We start from the raw sequence: 25,993 nt of genomic DNA, 5'->3' as shown, positions 1-25,993 counted from the left end.
CTTGAAGATATTTCTTTTTGAAAATTAGAATTTAAAAGAGCACAAAGTTAGCTTTTTTATTGCAGTTCATTTATCAAATTATTAAATTCAAAAAATATTACATTTATTCATGAAAATTATTATTCTCACATATAAAGCCTCCTAAACATTTTACAAGACCTTAGTATGTTTGGTACACACCTTGTTTAATATTGAAATTTTGTTTGTTATTTCTTCTCGATGAAGATTTTACTTTGGATTGTAATATTTTTCTCTTTTGCACTTCATTTCTCAATTTGTGAGTTCTCAACTTCCCACAAACACATTCATGCGCACACATATGCACGTTTGTGTGTGATATCAACAAATTAAATAGTAAATTGTTGTAGGAGACAAGAATGACATTTGTGGTAATCTATTGCGTTTCACTATCTCCCTTTCTATATGACTGGGACCCTCATATAGAATGAAGAGTGGAAAACCTACATGGTTGTAGGAGATTTGTGATGTCCCCTATTTGAAATAGGATTTAATGGTAATCAACAATGATAAAACTAATCATAGTTTGAATTTAGTGAATTTTAATGAGTGGTTAAAAGGTATGAAATGAAAGTTGTGACTCCCTCAAACATGGGATATAAAAGGGAGAAGAGAACTTCATTTGGTTACGGAGAGAGGAAGAGAAAAGTGAAGATGTCAATCAACAAAGAACTAATGGAAAGAAAAAAAGGAATGAGAAGAAAATAAGGAAGTGACTCCTTCAAAAGGCAAAAGTTATGAAGGCTTATGCCTCTTCCAAACGGAAGTTATTATTAAAGTTTATGACATTGGCTACTGTACACTCTTTGGCTTATTTGTGGTGAATTTAGGGCACTGCAATCATTATTATGGCTGTTTAGGGAAATGGATCTATTGGTGCTTGGCTTCTTAAACAATTTATTTAAGTAGATTGATATGATTAGTAATATATTTGCATTAATATGCACGCTCTTTGGTAGAATTATGTTACATATGCTATCTAACATTATTGTAGGACCTGTTCCCAGGTTCATCTTGTGAAAGACATATTTGATAAAGTTATGATTCTCAAATTTCATCCCTTATTTTAAATTTTTAATTGAAGTTATGATTTGAGAGCAAAATTTAGGGTAGTCCCAAAAAAGGGACATTATAGGATTAAGAGTCCCCATAATTGAACTTGTGATTTGAGAGCAAAATTGAACTTGTGATACAACTATGCAAAAATATAACCCACACAATACAGATTGACTTAATCTAAGTCAAGATTACCTTGTTATATGTATAATAATGGATGAACATGAAAAACTACTATATTCCTAAATAATTTATTAATGTGTTTTGAACAATGTGAGATTCACACATGGTTCTAGACCGGTATCTATTGCCTGAGCAATAGAGTTAGAAAACGCTGGAAGATAACAAACTAAAATTGAAAATCGATTGATCTCTGTATTTGCATACACCACATATTGTGAATTTAATGGTAGAAGATACTTATTAATCTATAAAGAATTTGCGTGGATCTACATAGTGAGAAAGATAATTACAAAGCTTGCAATATTTTCAAAGTGTTGTTACATTCACCTAAGTATTACATTCTTGTCAGCAAATGTGACAAGGTATTATCCCTATTTGCAACTCAAGAACTTTCTTAGATATATACTCCAAGCCATGTAGGCATATTGCAACAAGATCCACTTACAACAATGAACTCTTATTACATTGGCTTGCAATTGACCCAAAAGAACTAGATTGGCACTATAACTACCCTATAACAAACATGCAAATGCTTGAAATCTGAAGACCACAATTGAACTATCCTCCTCAAAAGATGACCATGATCTTTAGTATAATCATAGCCAAAGTCGCTTGGAGATGGGGAGACTTGGAGGTCTTAAAGAATGGTACCAGTACTTGGTACAACTATTTTTCAAAAATAGGAGACAAGGGTACTTGGAGTTGACAATTTTTTTAATATAAATAAATAATTTCCAAGAAATATCAAAACATAAAGCTTTGAGAACAACAATAATGGAAATTTTAAGTATGAACATCAAAATCATTGAATCAAAATGTCAAATCTCAAATTCAAATGAAATGTTTTGTTTTTATTAATTTCTTGTATTCTTTTTTCTTTGGATACATGCAAGAGATGTCAAAATTCATGGCAAAAGACTTAGAGATGTCATGAGACTTTGACATGAAGTTTCCACCCAAATTTGAAGTCTTTGGGTGCAATGGTCTTTGTGACGCATCTTGGTGTGTGAGGGGGGGACACATCTCCCAGTTACACTAATAATAGCACGGTGCCAAACCCTAACTTGTGACATCTCAATTTGAAAGAAGTATTGAGCATTGATTTTTGTTAGATAGGTGTTCATTCTACAATATTTTCGGTATCCAAAACCAAACCTGAGCATTTAATTCTGGCAATTAAATAGATTTTTAAATCTATGTCCACCAAGTCCTTGGTGGGTATACAATGTATAAATGGCATCACAAATTAACATGAGAGTAGGTGGGAGACGTGTTGAGCATCATCGTGAAATTCTTACTATTCTGGCACCTTTTGGGATCCTTTTGCACATTGGAATGAAATTGTGAAAATTTGAAATGCAATTGGATCTTGGTGAGATTTGTGGAGAAATCCAATTTAGGAAAGGATGACATGTTGGCAAATTCAATAGATTGATTCACAAACTTTCAATAGGTGCAGTTTTGGGCACCAATTCTCCACAAGCAAGGACTTTCGTAGGAATTTCTTATTGAATTGGACGTGTAAGATAATATAAGATAATCTTATTAAAGTCTAGCAAAGGACCACAAAGAGGGTCCATAGAACTGTCGCAAATCAGAAGGTCAACCTACACAAGGATCACCAAACAATGTTGAAAGAAGGAAAAAAAAACAACAAAAGTGGGTAGCAACAACCAACCGAAGACCAAGGGACCAACTAGCTGCTTTAAGTAACCGAGAAGTGAAAAATTGAAGGAAGGTCCTTAGGGCGAGGCAAGATCCCAATCTGTCTCTGAGAACCTCTAGACTTAGAGGAAGAAGTCCACTGCTCGGTAGAGATTCGATTATGTCTCCCAGATCTGGAAAGCCTAGAAGGGGGGTAAAGTATCTGCTTGGTGCTACGAGCATGAGAGACCACTGTGAAAAAGGAGGTGATGAGCTGATTGAAGCCTGATCTCGTGGGGAGAAGGTGCTGCATGGAGTGGGATCTAAGCCTCAAGGCCTCCTGGAGATATAGCACGAGGCACCTCTCATTTATAAGTATGGCACCGGAAAATGAAATGTGTCTTTGTCTCAGCCTCACCTAAGTTGCAAAGCTGAACATATCCTTGCTAGCTAAGTGATGGTTGGACTGAACGCAGAGTTGATGAGATCCCACTTTGAGAGAGCCAAGAGACATATAGAGCACATGTGACCAGCAATGTGGCAAGTACGAGGGACAAACAATGATGTCATCTTGTAAGTTAAGAAAGTGCTCAACATAGAAAGCCATCCTCGGGTGAAGACCCCCTAGTGAGAAAAACATAACGAACAAAACCTTTTTTTCTTTCCCTATGCAGTTTTGATGGTTATTGAGATCCCACAAAAGCCTAAAAAGTATGTGCAAATATTTAATTAAATCGAACATGCTTTAAAAATTGTCTAAACTGGACTTAGTAACTTTTAAAGAGGGAAAGTTCACTAGGAAGTTAGGTTCTTCCAGAAGAAACTCATGTCGTTTTTGTTTGTTTTTTCCTGTTTTTATGGTTTTAGAAATGGATAGGACATGGTCGACTTGGGAGCATCAAACCCATAAACCAATTTTGGACACATGCTAACTTATTTTGACAAACTTTCTAAGCTGTTCCTAATTCTCTTGAACACCACTTTAACATGTGGACCTGACTTGGAAGATTTCTCAGATTGTTTATCAACAAATCAATTAGAAATGGCCAACACAACACATGGAAATTGAAGGGAATAAAAAAAAAAGGGCACCTAGAGATTTGAATTCCTTAAGGTCCTATTCAAATTCCTTTCCTGTATGTCTGGCTATCATGATAAGATTCTGCCATCTCTCTATCATTTCTCTGCTTTTCCCTATGAGCTATTTTTGCTGATACTAAGTAAAACTACTACCTTGTGTGGTCGGAAGTCAAAAATGAGTTGTATTCCCTTCTTCTTGCAACTATTCCTGGAACTTGACAACAACTAGTATATTGGCATGGCCACCTGCTACTATGATTGTAACCTTAGTTGCCATTTTACTCTCCTTACTAAAGCGGATATCTGCTGATCATTCCTCCATTAACCTGAATTAGATAGCTGCCCATCATTCACACATTGACCGTTGTTGCATTATCAGGAACATTCATAGAGTCAACTATTACAATAATAGATAAGACGTCTATTATTAGTTAATGGTTATCTTGTAAATATCTTTAGCTTTAGTTTGCTTTCGTTTTTTGCTTTCTCTGGAATAGAATGTTTCTATTCTTTACGATCTTTTCCTAAGGAAACATCGTCTCTTCCTTTTGTATAAATTGACCTTTCGGTCTCTGTTATTAATAAGCAAGTATTTACCAATTACCTTGTAATATGGTATCAGAGCTAAATACTTAAATTTTTTCGGAAAAATTTATAATTTCTTCTTGAAATTATTTGTTTAAATTTTTCCAAAATTATTTCAGCTAATTTCTCCAAAACCCACCTAGGGTTTTTCTGCTTGGAGAAATTCCCGAATTACGGGTCTGCAAATCGTGTGGAAAGCGTGGCCATTTTTTGAAGACTCGCATTTTTGGGGTGAAAATCTGCATGTTTCTGTATCAAATCTTCATGCTCTTAGCCGTCTCATTCTGTCATCGTGCTCTGGGAAGCAGATTCGACCATTTTTCATCAAGAAATCTGAAGTTTTTTCAAGCTTTTTTCAGCAAGGGCCGTTTTTTTTCGAAACCCTAATTTTTGGGGTCGAAATTTTTTTTTGTTTTCAGATTCTTGGTGGGTTTTTCGAGAGCTCAACTGGGTTGTCGTCCGTTTTTTCTGGGTGCCTCGATTTTTGTGCCTCGATTTTCGAGCCAGCGGATTCAAAAAACAACAGCAGATTCCTTCTGGGTTTTTCGAGCTCTCTTTTGGGTCATTCTCTGATTTTTCTGGGTCTTCCGTATTTTTGCTTCGAAGAACGTGCCTTCACAGATTTTCACAGTTTTTCATTGAAAAACGTGCCATGGCATCTCTGACAAATATTCTGCTCGAGCATAATTCCAAATTCAATGGTCGCAATTATGGAACCTGGAAGCAGCGCATCATCGCAATCTTCGAATATCGAAACACCGATCAACTTGTTCTGGGTGTTAAGCAGCGTCTGACTTCTCCGGGTCCTGATCAAGATACATGGGATCTGAACAATCGAGAGGCAGTAATGCTTCTCAAACTCTCCGTAGCTGATGACCAGCTTTCTCAGATTCCATCCGGCAAGACAGCGGCCGCAATCTGGACACATCTAAAAGGTCTTCATGAGACTTCTGACAAGAGCAGAGCCTTCTTTCTGAAAAACACTCTGTTTTCTATTGTCATGGATGAGCGCACCTCGCTCCAGGCACACCTGAATCGGATTCAGGAAATCCGTGATCAGTTACTTGCCATCGGTCGCAAGATGGAGGAAGAGGATATTGTGGTAATCACTCTTCGGAGTTTACCAAATTCCTATGAGCATTTTATCGAGACTCTCAACATCACATCTACTGGTGTTGATCTAAAGTTCACTGATCTCTGCACCCTGCTACTTCAGCAAGATCGGTGGAAACAACAGTTCGGTAGCAGCTCCAGTTCCACCTCCACTGAGCAAGCCTTTGCTGCGAAATCCTTTCAGAAGGATAAGGGCAAGTTTCAGCAACCATCTCAGCAGAAGTCTTCTGCTCCAGCATCCGATGGTACCAAAGAAAAGAACATTCAATGCAACTATTGCCACAAGTATGGTCACATGAAGGTTGCATGTCGGAAACGCTTAGCTGCCCAGTCTAAGCAATCAAGTTCGCAACCCAAAGCGAACAATGCAGAGCACACTGAGCAGGTGGAATCTGCCTTTTATGCCTTCATGGCTAAAAGACCTGCAGATCATGTACAGTCATCTGCCTGGTACATTGATTCAGGTGCCTCTCGACATTTCACTCACCGCAGAGACTGGTTTACTGAATACCAGCCTTATTCAGATTCTGTTATCTTTGGTGGTTGAGAAGAGTACACGGTTGTTGGTAAAGGCAACATTCAAATTCAGTCTGTTGGGAGGAAGCTCATATTCCTTGATGTGTACTACGTTCCAGGGATGGAACTAAATCTACTCTCGGTCAGTCAGTTGCTGCGACATTCTCCACACTTGGCAGTCACCTTCAGTTCACATCAGTGCACCATCACTGATCGAGCGACTAAGTCTACTATTGCAGTTGGTCTTGAGGATCATGGTCTTTTCAGACTTACTGATTCTGGTGATTCTCAGGACTTAGCTATGGCTACTCGGCGATCTTCCATCAGCTCACTTTGGCATCAGCGATATGGGCACTTAAATGTGCATTATCTCTCACAACTTGCTCGGGATGAGCTTGTTCTTGGTTTGCCAGAGATTCAAACCCAACACCTTGGAGTTTGTGACGCATGTCAGGCTGGGAAGCAACATCGCACACCTTTCCCCAGTGGCGATTCTTGGCGAGCTTCTCAAGTACTTCAGCTTGTTCATGCTGATATCTGCGGCCCTATGGCCACTCCTTCTGTTCTTGGGTACAAGTATTTTCTGTTGTTTGTAGATGATTTCAGTAGAAAAATGTGGGTGTATTTCCTTAAAAAGAAATCTGATGCATTTATTGTATTTCAGAAGTCTAAACCCTTAGTTGAAAAAGAGTCTGGGAAATCTATTATTACTCTTAGATCAGACAATGGGGGGGAATTTTGTTCTAATGTTTTCTCGAGCTTCTTGGATACACATGGCATCCAACGCCAGTTCACCACACCCCACACGCCACAACAGAATAGTGTAGTTGAATGTCGGAACAGGACAATCACCGAGATGGCTCGTTCCATGCTCGAACACAGACATGTTCCGAAGCGTTTTTGGGCAGAAGTAGTTAACACTGCAGTTTATTTGTTGAACCGGTCACCCACAGTGGCGGTCAAAGGTAAAACTCCAGAAGAGGCCTGATCAGGTCGCAAGCCCAGAATCAGTCACCTGAAGGTTTTTGGCTCTCTTGCTTTTGTTTGGATCCCTGATGCTTCACGCACCAAGTTGGATGCCAAGAGTCAGAAACTGATGCTTGCTGGATATAGCAGTCTTCACAAAGCCTACCGCCTTATTGATGTTGAGACATCTCGTCTCATATACAGCCGCGATGTAGTCTTTGATGAGCAGCGAGGACCATTCATGCCTGTTTCTCCTGTTCCTGATCCAGCAGACCAGCCTATGCAGGTTCAGGATTTGGGAGTTCGGCTTCCATTAGGTCCACCTGATGGGAGGGCTCCAGTAGCTCCTACAACTCCAGTCCTGCCAGTGATACCTGTACAGCCACCTCCGGCTTCTCCTGCAGGATCACCTTGTTTTGAAGATGCTTCACCTGAGTTTGATCCAAATTCTTCTGATCAGGATCCTGCTGATCAAGCATCTCCTAGTACTACTGTTGGTCATTCTCCTCTCCGGCCTAAGTGGTGGGCTAAGACACTTGCTGATCTTCATGATGATGAGCTCATTGATGGGAGAACTACTCGAAAAAAGAGCAAAACTATAGATTCTGTTAACTTTGCTCTTATGGCCAACATTCACAGTGTGTTTGAACCTCAAACATATTCCGAGGCTAAAGGAATTCCAGAGTGGGAACAGGCCATGCAATCTGAACACCAGAGCCTGCTGAAGAACAACACTTGGGTCCTTTCTGATCTTCCCCCAGGGAAGAAACCCATTAGCTGCAAATGGGTCTACAAAATCAAATACAAATCAGATGGTACTTTGGATAAGTACAAAGCTCGTTTAGTGGCAAAGGGCTTTTCTCAGCGTCAGGGCATCGATTATGAGGAGACCTTTGCTCCTACTGCAAAGATGAGCACCATCAGATTAGTCCTAGCCATGGCAGCACAGTTTGGCTGGAAGGTTCATCAGATGGACGTAAAGAGTGCTTTCCTGAATGGTGATCTCCATGAAGAGGTCTACATGACGCAGCCTCCTGGTTTCAAGGTTGCTGGTAAAGACCATCAGGTTCTCAGATTGGTAAAAGCTCTCTATTGTTTGAAGCAGGCCCCTCGGGCATGGTACATCAAGATTGATATGTACCTCAGTGATCAAGGCTTCAAGAGGAGTTCTTCAGACTCAAATCTGTACATCAAGACTACTGACAGTGACATCATCCTTTTGATTATCTATGTGGATGATCTGATCATCACTGGCAGTTCGGCATCTTTGATTCAAGGAATCAAACAACACTTATGCCAGTCTTTTGATATGACTGACCTTGGGCTCATGCATTATTGCTTAGGTGTTGAAGTTTGGCAACAGTGTTCTGGTATATTCATCTCTCAGTCCAAATATGCTAGAGCCTTGTTAGAAAAATTCCGAATGCAGGATTGCAAACCTGCATCTACACCTATGGAGAAAGGTCTCAAGTTATCAGCCAAGTCTGATTCTCCTTCCGTTGATGATACTACGTATAGGCAACTAGTAGGCAACCTCATCTACCTATCTGCTACTAGGCCTGATATCAGGTTCGCAGTCAGCTATATTTCACGCTTTATGACAGCTCCTAAGGCTGATCATTGGATGGCAGCAAAGCGTGTGCTTCGTTATGTGAAGGGCACTTCTGATTATGGACTTCTGTATTCTCGGAGTTCTAATCCTAAACTCAGTGGGTTCACAGATTCAGATTGGGCAGGCTTTGTTGATGATAAAAAGTCAACATCTGGATATGTGTTCAGTTTGGGATCCGGTGCAGTCACATGGACCAGCAAGAAGCAGCAGGCAGTTTCTCTCTCTTCTACAGAGGCTGAATATAGAGGGACTGTTAAGGCAGGATGTGAAGCTGTCTGGCTTCGTCGGATGCTTGGGGATATGCAGATGTCACCAGCAGGACCGACTACTCTGTTTGTTGATAACGAAGGCGTTATCAAGTTAGCACGGAATCCAGTCTTCCATGAACGAACCAAGCATGTGGATGTTCATTGTCATTACATACGACAGCTGGTTGAAGATGGGACTATAGATCTGCAGTATGTTCCTACCTCAGATCAGACTGCAGACATTCTCACCAAGCCTCTTGGTCCTGATAAGTTTGTCAAATTCAGAGGACAGCTTGGTGTGTTAGATAGATTAACCATTAAGGGAGGGTATTACAATAATAGATAAGACGTCTATTATTAGTTAATGGTTATCTTGTAAATATCTTTAGCTTTAGTTTGCTTTCGTTTTTTGCTTTCTCTGGAATAGAATGTTTCTATTCTTTACGATCGTTTCCTAAGGAAACATCGTCTCTTTCTTTTGTATAAATTGACCTTTCGGTCTCTGTTATTAAGAAGCAAGTATTTACCAATTACCTTGTAATATCAACAACTTGTACAACTTGTTAGCAACCACTTAAGCTCCCATTTTTAATAGCACGTGGCCACAATTGAGCTCTTCCTTGTGGCTTATGTCCAAAAATTGCTATTCCATTTGTTGTGCTTGAATTCAGTGACAACAATACAATATTTTTTATGTACTTTGTGTTAGAGAAACATCCAATGCTGTAGCCACCTACAATATTATGATGTACTGTCATTTATTGCTGTCTTAATGAACCATTGTTATCTACTTTTTGTTGGAGGAACATCCAAAGCTGTAGCTACCTACAATATCAGGATGTACTGTAGTTTTTTCCTCCCTTTTTATTAGGATATTGTTGTATTAGTAAACTGATCTTGGCTTTCTTTTAAATGTTACAGGTGGAAACTGTTGCACAGTTTGGTGTTGTCTTCCTGCTTTTTGCTTTGGGCCTAGAATTTTCTGCAGCTAAGGTACATTGATATATACAACTGCTAAGTATCTTACTCTAATACTTATTTATCCTGCACTACAAATATGAAAGAATTAATGATATGTGACTACAAATACGAAAGAATTAATGATCTGTGTGAGTAAGACTTGGTATTAATTTTTTAATGTAGGTTTGACTTGGGATTATTTAGAATTACAACATTTGGCCTTAATATATTGAAGGTTTATTGTTTAAATTTGAGTGCAGATTCGAGTTGTTGGATCTGTTGCTGTCTTGGGAGGCTTGCTCCAAATTTTCCTTTTCATGTGCTTGTGTGGCATTACTGCTTTGGTACCTAGTTTTATTTGAGTCATACTTTTCTATCTGCAGTATCTGCCAATTGGCAATTGAAAGCATATTAACAAATGTTTTTTGAATGTAGATATGTGGGGCAAAACCTTCGGAAGGAGTATTTGTTGGTGCTTTTTTATCCATGTCTTCAACTGCTGTGGTAATGTCAAGAGATGCAATGTGACAGTCTTCCAAATGTTTTTATCTTTGTAAATATTCGCTCTTTTTTCAGGATTGATACGCAACCTTAAAAAAAATTCCTTACACAAAGCCTTTCACTAAAAAGGCCAAGTTGCAGTGACAATAACAATAGACCTCTGATTTAATGTAAGAAAAATCAGCAGCATACTAGTTCTTCAATTCGGCCAAGAGACTTACAAAAACCCAAGGCCTTCTGCACTCTTCCAAAAAGGATTAAATGATAGCATGCAACAGAAAACATACCAGAGTTTGTTAATGTGGTGCCCTTTTAAACTCGTTGGAATAATTGAAACTAAGGAGCAAAGTCTCTCCATTCCTTCTTACCCTCTAATAACTAACTTTTACTACACCCGACAAATAGTAACTGCACCTTTCTGTATGATGCCAAGATGATATTGCATATATGACCTAAGAACACATTTTTGATATCCCAAGCACTTTCAACAAAAAGTTTGAAATAGTTCTATTATTCATCTTTAAAGCAATTTGCAAAATAAAAAAATGTTTTTATTATTGAAAATTTATTAGCATAGTTCAATTCTTCAAACTTCCGGCTGCTACACCATTTCTTCGGTGTTTGTTATGCTCTCCAATCATGTTCATCCATCCTTGAAAAAAACTTAGTGTTTTTATCAGCAAACCTCCTTATTTCTACAATTTTTGACCATTCATGGCCGTCGGCTAGGGTTTTGCTTGAAACCCTAGATTTTGAGCTCAATTTTTTTTATTTCAAATTCTTGGTGGGTTTTTCGAGAGCTCAACTAGGTTGTCGTCATATTTTTTGGGTGCCTCGATTTTCGAGCTAGCGGATCCAAAAAACGGCACCATATTCCTTTTGGCTTTTTCGAGCTCTCTTCTGAGTCACCCTTCAAATTTTTTGAGTCTCTATTTTTTAAGGGTTGCATGTACTTGCACGTTGATTGCATGTGTTGCTTTACCATACAAAGTATTGTGCTGCTTTACATTGAGTAGACGGAGTTTGCCTTTTACGCCTTCATGGCTAAAAGACTTGCAAATCATGTGGAGTCATCTACTTGGTACACTGATTTAGGTGCCTCTCGTCATTTCACTCACAACAGAGACTAGTTTACTATCGGCCTTATTCACTCTGTTATTTTTGGTGGCGGAGAAGAGTACATGGTTGTTAGCAAAGGCAACATTCAGATTCGGTTTGCTGAGACAAACCTCATATTCCTCGATGTATACTATGTTCTAGGGATGGAACTAAATCTACTCTTAGTCAGTTGCTACGACATTCTCCACACTTGGATGTCACCTTTAGTTCACATCAGTGCACCATCACTAAGCGAGCGACTCAATCTATTGTTGCAATGGGTCTTGAGGCTCATTGTCTTTTTAGACTTATTGATTCTAGTGATTCTTGAGACTTAGTTATGGCTGCTTAGTGGTCTTCTATCAGCACACTTTGGCATCAGCGATATGGGCACTTAAATGTGCATTATCTCTCACAACTTGCTCGGGATGAGCTTGTTCTTGGATTGCCAGAGATTCATACTCAACAACTTGGAGTTTGTGATGCATGCCAGGCTGGGAAGCAACATCGCACACCTTTCATTAGTGGCGATTAATGGCGAGCTTCTTTGGTACTTTAGCTTGTTCATGTCGATATTTGTGGCCTTATGGCCACTCCTTCTATTTTTGGGTCCAGGTATATTTTGTTGTTTGTTGATGATTTCAGTAGAAAAATGTGGGTGTATTTCCTTAAAAAGAAATCAGATGCATTTCCTATATTTCAGAAGTTTAAACCTTTAGTTGGAAAAAAGTCTAGAAAATCTATTATTACTCTCAGATCAGACAATGGGGGGGAATTTTGTTGTAATGTTTTCTCCAGCTTCTTGGATACACATGGCATCAAACACCAGTTAACCACACCTCACATGCCAGAACAAAACAATATAGTTGAATGTTAGAACAGGACAATTACCGAGATGGCTTGATCCATGCTCAAACACAAACATGTTCTGAAGAAGTTTTGGGCAGAAGCAGTTAACATTGCAGTTTATCTGTTGAACCAGTCACCTACAGTGGCGGTCAAAGGTAAAACTTTGGAAGAGGCAAAGACACTTTCTGATCTTCATGATGATGAGCTCATAGATTGGAGAACTGCTCAAAAAAAGAGAAAAACTACAGAGTTTGTTAACTTTGTTCTCATGGCCAACATTCACAGTGTGTTTGAACCTCAAACATATTCCAAGGCTAAAGGATTTCTAGAGTGGAAACATGCCATGAGATCTGGACACTAGAGCCTGCTAAAGAACAACACCTGGGTCCTTTTTGATCTTCCACCAAGGAAGAAACCCATTGGTTGCAAATGGGTCTACAAAATCAAATACAAATTGCATGATACTTTGGATAACTGCAAAGCTCGTTTAGTGGCGAAGGACTTTTCTCAGCGTCAGGGCATTGAGTATGAGGAGACCTTTGCTTCTACTACAAAGATGAGCACCATCAGATTAGTCCTGGCCATGGTAGCACAGTTGGCTGGAAAGTCCATCAGATGGATGTTAAGAGTGCTTTCTAGAATGGTGATCTCCATGAAGAGGTCTACATGATGCAACCTCCTGGTTTCAAGATTGCTGGTAAAGATCATCAGGTTCTTAGATTGGTACAATCTCTCTATGGCTTCAAGCAGGCCTCTCGAGCATGGTACATAAAAATTTATAAATACCTTTGTGATCAAGGCTTCAAGAGGAGTTCTTTAGACTCAAATCTGTACATCAAGATTACTAACAGTGACATCATCCTTCTGGTTATTTATGTGGATGATTTGATCATCACTGACAGTTCGACATCTTTGATTCTGGGAATCAAACAGAATTTATGCCAGCCTTTTGATATGACCGACTTTGGGCTCATGCATTATTGTCTAGGTGTTGAAGTTTGGCAACAATCTTCTGGTATATTCATCTCTTAGTCCAAATATGCCAGGGCCTTGTTAGAAAGATTTTGTATGCAAGATTGCAAGCCTACATCTACACCTATGGAGAAAAGTCTCAAGTTATCAACAAAGTCTAATTCTCCTTCCGTTGATGATACTACATATAGGAAACTAGTAGGCAACCTTATCTACCTCTCTACTACTAGGCTTGATATCAGCTTAGCAGTTAGCTATATTTCACACTTTATGACAACTCCTAAGGATGATCACTGGATGGCAGAAAAGTGTGTGCTTCGTTATATGATGGGCACTTCAAATTATGGACTTTTGTACTCTTGAAGTTCTAATCCTAAATTCAGTGGGTTCACTGATTTAGATTGGGTAGGCTCTGTTGATGATAAAAAGTCATCTTCCTGATATGTGTTCAGTTTGGGATCCGATGCAGTCACATGGACCAGTAAGAACCAGCAAGCAATTTCTCTTTCCTCTACAAAGGCCAAATATAAAGGGACTATTAAGGAAGGATGTGATGCTGTTTGGCTTTGTCGGATGCTTGGGGATATGCAAATGTCACCAGTAGGACCGATTACTCTGTTTGTTGATAATGAAGGCGTTATCAAGTTAGCACAAAATCCAATCTTCCATGAACGAACCAAGCATGTGAATGTTTACTGTCATTACATACAAGAGTTGGTTGAAGATGAGACTAGAGATTTTCAGTATGTTCCTGCCACAAATCAGATTGCAGACATTCTCACCAAACCTCTTGTTTCTGATAAGTTTGTCAAATTCAGAGGACAATTTGGTGTTCTGGATAGATTAACCATCAAGGGAGGGTATAACAATAATAGATAATCGTTTGTTATTAGTTAATGGTAATCTATTGTAAATATCTAGTTAGCTTTAGTTATCTTTTGCTTTTTTCGCTTTCTTTTTTAGAATAGAATGTTCCTATTCGTTACGATCGTTTCCTAAGGGCCCGTTTGTTTGCTGGAATTAACCTGGAATAGGGAAACGGGAATAGGAAAATTGGAATAAATCTATTCCAATTTTGGCCCAAAATGAGCATAAATCGAATTCCAAGTATTTTTTGGAATTAGATTTATTCTTGCATTGGACCAAAATTGGAATAGATTTATTCCAATTTTCCTATTCTCGTTTCCCTATTCCAGGTTAATTCCAGCAAACAAACGGGCCCTTAGGAAACATCGTTTTATTCTTTTGTATATATTGACCTTTTCAGTCTCTGTTAATAACAAGCAAGTATTTTACCAATTACTTCTTAATAGAAACAAGGTTTAACCCCCACATATGGAAGGATTACTTTAAGATTATGCAATTAGGATGAAGGATAATTCTCAAAGAAAAGGGACAATGTGGCTGATGCATCACAAGTTGCAAGTAAATGAGTTGTTAGTTAGGGTTCTAGAAGTTAAAGGCACAGGTCCATCGAATCTATTCCCACCTCTAGTTCTTAGTTGATAAGGGAAGTTGAAACACAGAATAGGGAATAGAGTTCAAAGCAAGGTGAAGATACAAAGATTTTACTAGCAGTCAGTCTAGCAAGAGACAACTTTATCCATGCAATTAGTCTAACAGGGGACAAAGATTTTGCTAGCATTTGCTATTGTGTGATTGGTAATTGATTTGGGAGATGATATGTGATAACCTAGTCCCAACACACAAGAGATTGATGATGAAAGCATTTGAATGTTGATTGGACCAAATGAGGATGAGCAACTAGGTGATTGCATGGATTGGTCCATGATTCTTAATGATTGAGGGTGAACACAAAGAAAAGAAGAGTGGAGGAGGTATTCCTAATAGATAGCATTGATACATTTTAAATAGGATTGGTAACGGTAAAGAATCTAATCAAGCAAAGAAAATTCATAAGGTTACTAGATAGGGATCTAAATCTTGCACTTTGCATATGGCTGTCCCAGTTGGTGAGAAGACTATAAATGAGATCTCTCCAAATGACTACCACATCACTTCACATTCACATGACATTGGGCAAACAACTAAGAAGCAAGACTTTTAGGAGTTGAGGGGTTGATGAAGGGGCATCTTGGGTGTAAGAGCAATCTTGCATTGCCCAAAAGTATTTCCTTTATGTTTCTTGGGTAAGGGTTGTCTCAGTGCAAAGTTGTTGTTTCTGGACGCTTGCTACTTAGTAAGTCGGTCATATGAGCTTGCAATGTCCTAATTTTAGAGGTGGAGGCTCATCTTGGATATATCAAACCACCAGTTAAGGCTTAGTGCCATATCATGAGTATTCGTTAAATTATTGCGGATTTTTTGTGTGTAATTTTGGTAGAAAAACTTTAGGCTCAGTTTTGAAGGCTTTAGAGGCTCTAGATGGGCTTTGAAATGCGGTCAACTGGAGCTAGTGCAAATGTAGCCTTGTGGTTTAGAAGCTGAGGATTCCAAAATGGGATTACAATAGCCAATTAGGGTAATAGTTTGCAAGTTATGGTCTTCCGAAGTTGGGCCAACCAAAATTTTCAAATAAATGTCATAATTGATTTGGGCCGACTCTATATGTAATTTTTGGGTTGGTTGGCCTTAGGGGTTAGCATTTGATGTCTAGAAACTTCTCAGACGGTGTAAAATTGCCTATATCAGGAAGGCCTGTAGATTGTCTAGGATAGCTCTGGGCAATAGTTCTCAACTCTATCTTGCAATTTATTGTAAGGAAGGCGCTCATTTGGGTTTGCATATGGTATTTCAAAATTCTATATTTCCACATTTGCGACGATAATAAGAAGCCCATATTTTGTTTTCGCAAGTTGTTATTTCTTTGTGTCTATTAAGTGTTTGTAGTAGTAGGGGAGCATCTTTCATCAGGGGTACTATAGTTACAATTTAAGAAAGGATGTATATGCTGAAAAGGAAGAAAGATGAGCTGAAATTGGAAAACATGATGTGAGAGAGAATAGAAACAAGCATATGAATCCATCAAGAAATGAGATTGTTTCACTTGGTCCATATGTCCCAACTCTCTTGAGTCAAACGATACTTATGATGTAATGAGAAACACTCTCTTGCATTTTTAGGCCGAGTGCCTATATATCTAGATGGGCATGGTGTTTGTGGCCACTCTTCTTGTAGGTTTGTCATGTTTTCTTAATGCTTGTCCACTGCCCTACACATAAATAATTAAATTTATAGAAAAATGAATAAACAAAGTTAGAACTTAGAGTTAGAACGTAGAAGCTAGAAGTTTAGAACAACTAGGGTTTCAACTTTCAAATGATTTGAAATCATTTACAAACAATAACAAAAACAATAAAAACTTTTCTTAAAACTATAAAAAGTTTTCAAACAATGATAAGATGAACATACCTGGAAAGAAATTTCTCTTCTAAATCTGGTTAGAATCCTCCAAAAGTCAGCTAAAACCTTCTTTGCTCCACACAAATGAAAGAAACAATGCAGAAAACAATGCATTTTGACCTATTTAGGCGTCACTGGCCGCGGGTTCTTAGAACTGCGAGTTTTTGGACACTAGCCGAGTTTTTGGACAGGCGAGTTTTTGGCCCATTTACTCACCGTCCCAAAATACTCGGCGAGTGTTTAAAACTCGCTGAGTAACTGGCGAGTCTTCGATCTACGCCCTTAAGTATCTCCACACAATCCATACTGAGAAAGGCCTTCCCTACCTAGGATTAGGCATGGAACACCCCTGTCTTGCCACTGAGCATCCTAGTATTAGTGTCATTACACAACTGGCTTGACAACAAGAATCATACCCTTAGAACACCATAAGCTGACTTAGTTTAAAACACTTTCATTACTTGCATATTAGTCTCTTATCATGTAGGGATAATCAGTGGTTTAATAGTTACTAGTACACACCCTTCATCTCAACCTTGTAGGTCTTCTTGGATGAATTTCTGGGGTGACTGTCTAAGCATTGTATAATCACAACCAATTACATTTTGCCTGACCCAAACTTATGACTTAACAATAGATTAATGACACTTGTAATTTATTATTGACTTTTCATAAGAGTGCTATCTTCTATGTCATAGGGTACATAGCAGTTACATCTGTATAACCTTGCATTGTTGGATCTTTGTCCAAGTTAAGCAATAATTCTGAAAAGAAGGTGTTATTACAGGTTGTCACAGTTTGCTCGATTTGGAGCATATTTACAAATCTTACACAAATGAAAACAAATAGTTTGTTTCAGATCAAGGCTCTATCTATGATAACACTGCCTTCTTAATTTTAGGCTAATATTTATGAGCCTCTTATATCAATTGTAAAGAACATAAACAAGCAAAAGTGTGACCTGACTATAATATCGGTCCCTTGAATGCTCAATCAGTCTCCATGCAATTACTGGTGGAAGCAAGACCAAGATTGCAAATGTAGAGCAAGGAATTGTTGAAACAACGTCTAATGTATCTCATGCAACTTCCGTGCTTGTGTCCACCAACAAAAATCTCGACATGGTATGGCAAGATGTGTGCAAGAGATTTCTCGGTGGATTGGTCACACCACGGTGGCACCGAATTCAATATTAAGGCAAATGAATAATCCAAGGAAATGAAAATAGCAACTATATTTGACTATGAGGTACTATGAAGGATTCGTAGGCGAATTGAGATTGTGAAAACAATACCAAAATGCAATGCAGGCCGTATGAAATGGTGATAATTCTCTATGATGTTTCAAATGCTTCTCCTTACAAACCATCACACAAATTAAGATCTTTGCCTTACTTGGTTGCATGCCTGGTTATGAGCAAGAAAGTATAAAGGTGGCAAAGAGTTACAACCAAAAAGCCATCAACAACATATGTGGCAATATTATTAAAATGACAATCAAAAAATATAAGGCCTAAAGAAAGAATACATAAATATGTCTGCTTATGATATAATAATAAAACCATTGCCAAGGTTGGAAAAATAATAGCTTTGTAAGATATTGACATAAGGATGAAAATAATAATTAAATCATTGACATAAGTTGGAAAAGAATAATTTTACTCTTCATATTATATTATAATAATACCCCTTCTATATTTACATATATTACAATTGTTCTCAGTTTGTTTCATGCTCAAGGGAATACTTTTATTATTTTAATGATATACACAATGGACTTGGTTAGCTCATGGTTGCCCAAAGTACACTATTGCTTTCGTAGCCATTTACCCTTAGCCTTAGTGGTTTAGGACTCATATCTATTTGCTTAATGATAGGTGTATTACGATAATAGATAGCTTCTATTATTAGTTAATGGTCATCTATATGTAATCTATTGTAAATATTATAATGTTTCTAATATTTAGTTAGGCTGTAGGTAATTGATTGTTTTCTTTTAGCTAGACTAGAAAGTTTCTATTCTTTACGATTGTTTCCCAAGGAAACATCATTTCATTCTTTTGTATATATTAACCTCTCGGTCTCTATTTATATTAAGCAAATATTTACCATTTACTTTGTAATATGGTATTAGAGTCACTTCTTTAATTTTTTTTGAAAATCATAATTTCTTTTCCGAAATTATGTGAACCTATTTTCGAAATTATTTACTTTGAACTAGGGTTCATCTGAGAATATTTACCATTGGTATTAACGTTTTCTTGTCTGACTAAATTCATGACTTGTCTGGGTCGATTTTCCTGCAAATTGCGATTTGGAGAATCGCAGCAACCATCAAAAAATCAAAATTTTTGAGTCCTTTCTTCTGCTCATGTTTTCTTTTAGAGGCGTTATTTTTTTCCCTATGATCTAAGACGCAAAAAATGTCTGCATTCGCATGTTGTTTTTGTTACAAATTCCAAAATCAGGAGCCAATTTTTTGCTGCCATTTTTTCCCAAACAAGCACCTTGAACACCATTTTTAGGTGTCAAAATCCACATCTCCTGTGACATCTTTGCAAGTAACCCTTTTTTGTGCAAAAAAATCGGTCGCTTGCTACTTGAAATTGCCATTTTTTAATAACTTTTTGCCTCCATAACCATTGACTAGGGTTTTGTTCAAAAACCCTAACTTTTTCATTCAATTGTTTTCCGATTACAAATTCTTGGTGCGTTTTTTGAGAGCTCAATTGGGTTGTTAGATTTTTTTGGGTGCCTCGATTTTTTAGCTAGCGGATCTAGATACCAACAACATTTTTTCTGGGTTATTTAAGCTCTCTTTTGGGTACCCCTTTAATTTTTTTGGGTCTTCCATTTTTTTTGCCCCGAAGTGCATGCCTTCACAGATTTTCACGCTTTTTCACTGAAAAATGTGCTGTGGCATCTTTGACAAATATTTTGCTCAAGGTCAATTCAAAATTCAATGGTCAAAATTATATAGCATGGACGAAGCGGGTACTAGCAATCTTTGAATATCAGAATACTGATCAGATTGTTCTGGGTGTTACAAAGCGTTCGACTGCAACTGATACTGATCAGGATATATGAGATCTTAATAATTGGGAGGCTATGATGCTTCTCAAATTATCCATAGTTGATGATCATCTCCTTTAGATTCCATCCAACAAAACAACTACTGAGATATGGGAGCATATGAAGAAACTTCATGAAACATTAGACAAAAGCAGAGCCTTCTTTCTCAAAAACACTTTGTTTTCTATTGTCATGGATGAGCGGAAATCACTCCAAGGATACCTAAATAGGATTCGAGAAATCCGTGATCAATTTTTTGTCATTGGACACAAGATGGAGGAAGATGACATTGTGGTCATAACCCTCAAAAGTTTTCCCAAGTCCTACGAGCATTTAATCGAGGCTTTCAACATCACTTATACTGGTGTTGATCTGAAGTTCATAGATCTCTGCACATTTCTGCTTTAGTAAGATCGGTGGAAACCATTTCCAACTCCACCTCTACAGAGCAAGCCTTTGTTGCTAAATCCTTTTAGAAGGATAAAGGCAAGTCTCAACAGTCTTCTCAGCAAAAGTCCTCTTCTCTATCTTTAGAAGGCTCTCGCAAGAAAAACATTTAATGCAACTATTGCCACAAGTTTGGTCATATGAATGTTGAATGTCGAAAATGCTTAGCTACACAATTTAAGTAATCTAGTTCGCATCCAAGCGAACAGTGTAGAGCACACTGAGCTAAACGAATCTACCTTTTACTTCTTCATGGCTAAAAGACCTGCAAATCATGTGAAGTCGCCTTCTTGGTACATTGATTTAGGTGCCTCTCATCATTTGACCCATTGCAAAGACTGGTTCACTAATTACCAACCTTATTGAGATTCTATTTTTGGTGGCAGAGAAGAGTACATTGTCGTCAGCAAGGGCAACATTCAAATTCAATCTGCTGGGAGGAATCTCATTTTCCTCAATATGTTCTACGTTCCAGGGATGAAACTAAATCTACTCTCAATTAGTCAGTTGCTGCGACATTCTCCATAGTTGGATGTCACCTTCAGTTCACTTCAGTGTGCCATAACTGATAGGGTGACTCAGTCTATTGTTGCGGTGGGTCTTGAGTATCATTGTCTTTTCCAACTTACTGATGTGGTGATTCTTGGGACTTAGCTATGGCTGCTTGGCGGTCTTCTGTTAGCACAGTTTGGCATCAATGGTATGGGCACTTAAATGTGTATTATCTTTCTTAGCTTGCTCGAGAAGAGCTTGTTGGTTTGCTAGAGATTCAAACTCAACAACATGGGGTTTGTGATGCATGCTAGGGTAAGAAGCAACATCACAAAGCTTTCACCAGTGGCGATTCATGAAGAGCTTCTTAGGTACTCTAGTTTGCTTATGCCGATATTTGCGGCCGTACGGCAACTCCTATTCTTGGGTCCAGGTATTTTCTGTTGTTGATGATTTCAGTAGAAAAATGTGGGTATATTTTCTTAAAAAGAAATCAGATGCATTTCTTTTATTTCAAAAGTTAAAACCTTTAGTTGAAAAAGACTCTGGAAAATCTATTATTACTCTAGCTCAAACACTTGTTGGGGGGGGGGGGGGGGCGAGTATTGTTCTAATGAATTCTCTAGCTTCTTGTATACTCATGACATCAAACACTAGTTAACCACACCCCACACACCAGAACATAACAATGTAGTTGAACGTCGAAATATAACAATCACCGAGATGACTCGATCCATGCTCAAACACATACATGTTCCAGTAAGGTCACAAGCCTGAATCAACCACCTGAAGGTTTTTGGCTCTCTTGCTTTTGTTTGGATACCTGATGCGTCACACACCAAGTTAGATGCCAAGAGTTAGAAACTGATGCTTGTTGGATACAATAGTCTTCACAAAGCCTACCGATTGAGCGACTCTGAGACATCTCGTCTCTTGTACAGTCGTGATGTAGTCTTTGATGAGCAGCGAGGACTATTCATGCCTCTTTCTCCAATTCTTGATCTAGCAAACCAACCTACGAAGTCTCATGATTTGCGAGTTAGGCTTACAATAGGTCCACCTGATGAGAGGGCTCCAGTAGCTTCTGCAACTCAAGTTATACCAGTGATCCCTGTACAGACACCTCCAGCTTCTTCTGTACGATCACAAAGATTTGTAGATGCTTAAGCTGAGTTTAATCCAGATTCTTCTGATGAGGAACCTGATCACAGACATATTTTGATACAAGTGTCTTAGCCTAAGTGGTGGGCTAAGACACTTGCCAATCTTCACAATGATGAACTCATTGATGTGATAACTGTTCGGAAAAAGAGCAAACCTATAGAGTCAATTAAGTTTGCTCCTATGGCTAATATTCACAGTGTGTTTGATAAGGGTACACTCTGATACCACTTGATGAAGGGCCACACCACCCTTACCAACTCATAACCAAGAATGCAACATTATGGAGGCAAGAGGGATAAAATGCTTCCCAAGAAATTTTATTATACTTGAAAATCCAATATTAATTACAATAACATTTCTACACGATCCCTCAAGATCCAATCCAAACCCAAGCTAGTCCAGATCCACACTCTAGTAGAAACCTTTGAGATCTCAACTTGTGCTCGCAAGCCACTAAGCAACCTCCTTGTTTCTAATCCACAGTCACTAGCTCTTCTCCAACTTTATCCAAGATCCAAGTGTAAACTGCCTCACATTCGGCATTGTCTACACACTCACAACTACATCACAATCCTACTGTAAACTGCCTCACATTTGGCGCTCTGTCCATAGACTCAGAAAAATTCACTCTTCACTTCCTCCTTCTCTTTCACACCTTGAAGCTTTCACCTTCCAAAGCTTTCCAAGCTTTCCAAGCTTCACCTTCCACCGCTTCACACCTTGAAGCTTTCACCTTCCAAAGCTTTTACCTTTCCAAGCTTGATTAGAAATGCTCATATGCCTTGCTTAAATAGGCACTTACCACCCAATGCATGACTTATCCACAACCTTCTAGAATTACAACTAAACACCACCATGTGGCCCAATTAGAAAATTACATTTCCTTTATGGATCACAACAAATATTAAATGCATGATTTAAGGAACTTTCCACAAGCTTTTAAGATGCCACCTACACACTCTGATAAATGGAATGACAACCATTTTTATTTTATTTTTCTATTTACGCCACCTATGCATCTCGAAAATAGAAATTCCTCTTTGCCTCTTTTTTCTATTTTCTATTTTTTTTTTAATAACTTTTTTTCCCTTCTATTTTCGTCACTTTCTCTGTCCACAATTTTTTTTTATAAATTTTTATTTTAATTTTTCCATGCAAGATGCTCTTGCATCAGTGTTTGAAGTTTGAACCTCAAAACCCTAAAGGAATTCCAGAGTGGGAACATGCAATGACATCTGAATACCAGAGGCAGTTGAAGAATAACAACTAGGTCCTTTCTGATCTTTCACCAGGGAAGAAAACCATTGGCTGCAAATTGGTTTACAAAATTAAATACAAATATGATGGTACTTTGGATAAGTTCAAAGCTTGTTTAGTTGCAAAGGGTTTTTCTTAGCGTTAGGTTATTAATTATGAAGAGACCTTTTGTCGTACTACAAAGATAAGCACAATCAGATTAATCCTAGCCATGGCAACACAATTTGGCTGGAAGTTCCAGCAGATGGACGTCAAGGATGCTTTCCTGAATGGTGACCTACAAGAAGAGGTCTACATGATGCAACATCTTGGTTTCAAGGTTGTTGGTAAAGAACATCAGGTTCTTAGATTAGTGAAAGCTCTCTATGGCTTGAAGGAGGCCCCTCAGGCATGGTACATGAAATTTGATAAGTACCTAAGTGATCAAGGCTTCCCGAGGAGTTCTTCAGACTTAAATTTGTACATCAAGACTACTGACAGTGACATATTCCTTCTGGTTATTTATCTGGATGATTTGATCATGACTGGCAACTTGACATTTGTGATTCAGGGAATCAAACACTATCTATGCCAATCTTTTGATATGACTAACCTTGGACTGATGCATTATTGCCTAGATGTTGAGGCTTGGCAACAATCTAGTATATTTATCTCTCAGTCCAAATATGCTAGGGCTCTGTTAGACAAATTTTGTATGCAGTATTGGAAGCTTCCATCTACACCTATGGAGAAAGGTCTTAAGTTATCAACCAAGCCTGATTTTCGTCCCATTGATGATACTACATAAAGGCAACTAGTAGGCAACCTCATCTACCTCTTTGCTACTAGGCCTGATATAAGCTTTTTAGTTAGCTACATCTCATGCTTTATGACAATCCCTAAGGCTGATCATTGGATGGCACCAAAGTGCGTGCTTCGTTATGTAAAGGGCACTGCAGATTTCCACTTCTTTACTCTTGGAGTTCTAATCCTAGATTCGGTGGATTCATAGATTCAGATTGGGTAGGCTCGATTGACGATAAAAATTCAACTTCTAGATATATGTTGAGTTTAGTATCCGGTGCTGTCACATGGACTAGTAAGAAGCAATAAGGAGTATCTTTTTCCTTTATAGAGGTTGAATACAAAGGGACAAACAAGGCAAGTTATGAAGTTGTTTGGCTTCATCAGATGCTTGGGGATATGCAGATGTCACTAGCAGGATTGATCACTTTGTTTGTTGATAACAAAAGCATTATCAAATTCACTTAGAATCCAGTCTTCCATGAATGAACCAAGCATGTGGATGATCATTGTCACTACATACAACAACTGATTGAAGACTAGACAATAGACTTGCAACATGTTCCTACAATAGATCAGATTGTAAACATTCTCACCAAGCCTCTTGGTTTTGACAATTTTGTCAAATTTAGAGGACAACTTGGTGTTGTGGATAGATTAATCATTAAGGGAGGGTATTAGTCAATGGTTATCTATTTGTAATGTATTGTAAATATTAGAATGTTTCTAATATTTAGTTGGTTTGTAGATAATTGTTTGTTTTCTTTTAGCTAGAATAGAAAGTTTTTATTATTTACGATTATTTCCTAAGAAAACATCGTTTCATTCTGATGCAGGAGCTTCGAGCTTGGATTTTTGTAAACCTTATGGTTTGTGCGATTGGGGATGTGTTCGAGGCATATTGGGCAACCTTGTCCTAAGTGCACATAGAGTTTGGAGTTATCATCTTGGAGTTAGTGCTGTTTTGGTGATTGTTGGTAATGTGTTCCTATTTACTGGCAGAGCTTTGGAGATTGTATTCATGAGCTTTGATCCATGGGAGTTGGTGTGTGTGCTCTTGGATTTGGATAGTTCATTGGCACGTGGACCTATGTTTAAGTGCGCGTATTCTTATGTGGTCTTATGAGTTAGCTATGCCTTGCAAACTTGGTGCCTGTCCTATATATTTAATATATGTTATGTATTTAATGTTTGTAGCCAAGCCGACTTGTGTCTTGATGGGTATATTTAATGTGGGTTTATTTAATTAATGTAATTGACTAGACCGACCTGTGGCTTGGTTAGTATAAGTAGAGATTCTTGTGGAATCTAGAGTCATTATCATTCAGCATGGAGAAGAAGTAGCTGAGAGGAGCTAAGTGTTAGCAGAGCTTGTGACTGTGGCTTGGGAAACAAAAAGGTTGTTTGGTGGCTTGCGAGTACGAGTTGAGATTCTTCTTAGAGTTCTCTACCAGGTTGCGGATTTGGGCTAGCTAGTGGTTTGGGTCTTGCGAGATCTTGCTGAACCTTTATTGTAAATGTTGATGTATTTGGCCGTAATCGAGAAGGCCTTACAGCTGGGCATGTTGGACGAAAATCTTATTATGAGAATTAGCATTGTGTGGATCTAAATCTCTGTGTTATTGTTTATATTCTGTTGTGTGGTTGTTTGCTAGGGGCTAGGACATCTCCTTTGGGGACTCTCCTGCCTTGCACTGCATCACATTGTTTTGTATATATTGACGTCTTGGTCTTTGTTAATATTAAGCTAATATTTACCAATAACTTTGTAATAAGGTGGCGCCTTCGTGCCCAATTTGTTCTCTAGCAATGCTTCCCCCCCTTCACCACTTTCTTGCAAGTGAAAATTTACCATGGTAACACCATATTGCTCATCATTGTACAAAGTCAAAATAATCATAGCATATGATCATATTAGCCATCCATTTCCAATTCATATATTGTCATAACGCTTGACCAATATTCCATTTCCCCATTTGATCATAACAAATAACCAACACTTCAATTTCTAAGAA

The 25,993-nt window shown here is 38.2% G+C and overlaps 1 protein-coding gene across 5 annotated transcripts in view; it reads left to right on the top strand.

The window, feature by feature from the left end:
• The window catches only part of LOC149540045 (K(+) efflux antiporter 5-like), a 210,253-nt gene that overhangs the window by 89,228 nt on the left and 95,032 nt on the right, over window positions 1-25,993 (top strand). For 4 of the 5 annotated variants that reach the window (XM_089801238.1, XM_089801236.1, XM_089801240.1 and 1 more), the window contains exons 8-10: window positions 9,943-10,014; window positions 10,242-10,325; window positions 10,417-10,485. In XM_089801238.1, coding sequence (XP_089657364.1) covers window positions 9,943-10,014; window positions 10,242-10,325; window positions 10,417-10,485 — 225 coding nt within the window. The remainder of the gene's footprint in view (window positions 1-9,942; window positions 10,015-10,241; window positions 10,326-10,416; window positions 10,486-25,993) is intronic. The other variant, XM_089801239.1, reaches the window with a different exon arrangement.

Source organism: Cupressus sempervirens, chromosome 9 (genome assembly GCF_028749045.1).
Source record: "Cupressus sempervirens isolate cs-2001-9-10 chromosome 9, ASM2874904v1, whole genome shotgun sequence".
NCBI classification, from domain to species: Eukaryota; Viridiplantae; Streptophyta; class Pinopsida; order Cupressales; family Cupressaceae; genus Cupressus; species Cupressus sempervirens.
The sequence above is the reverse complement of the archived record's forward strand: the minus strand, read 5'-3'. Positions and strand labels throughout refer to the sequence as shown.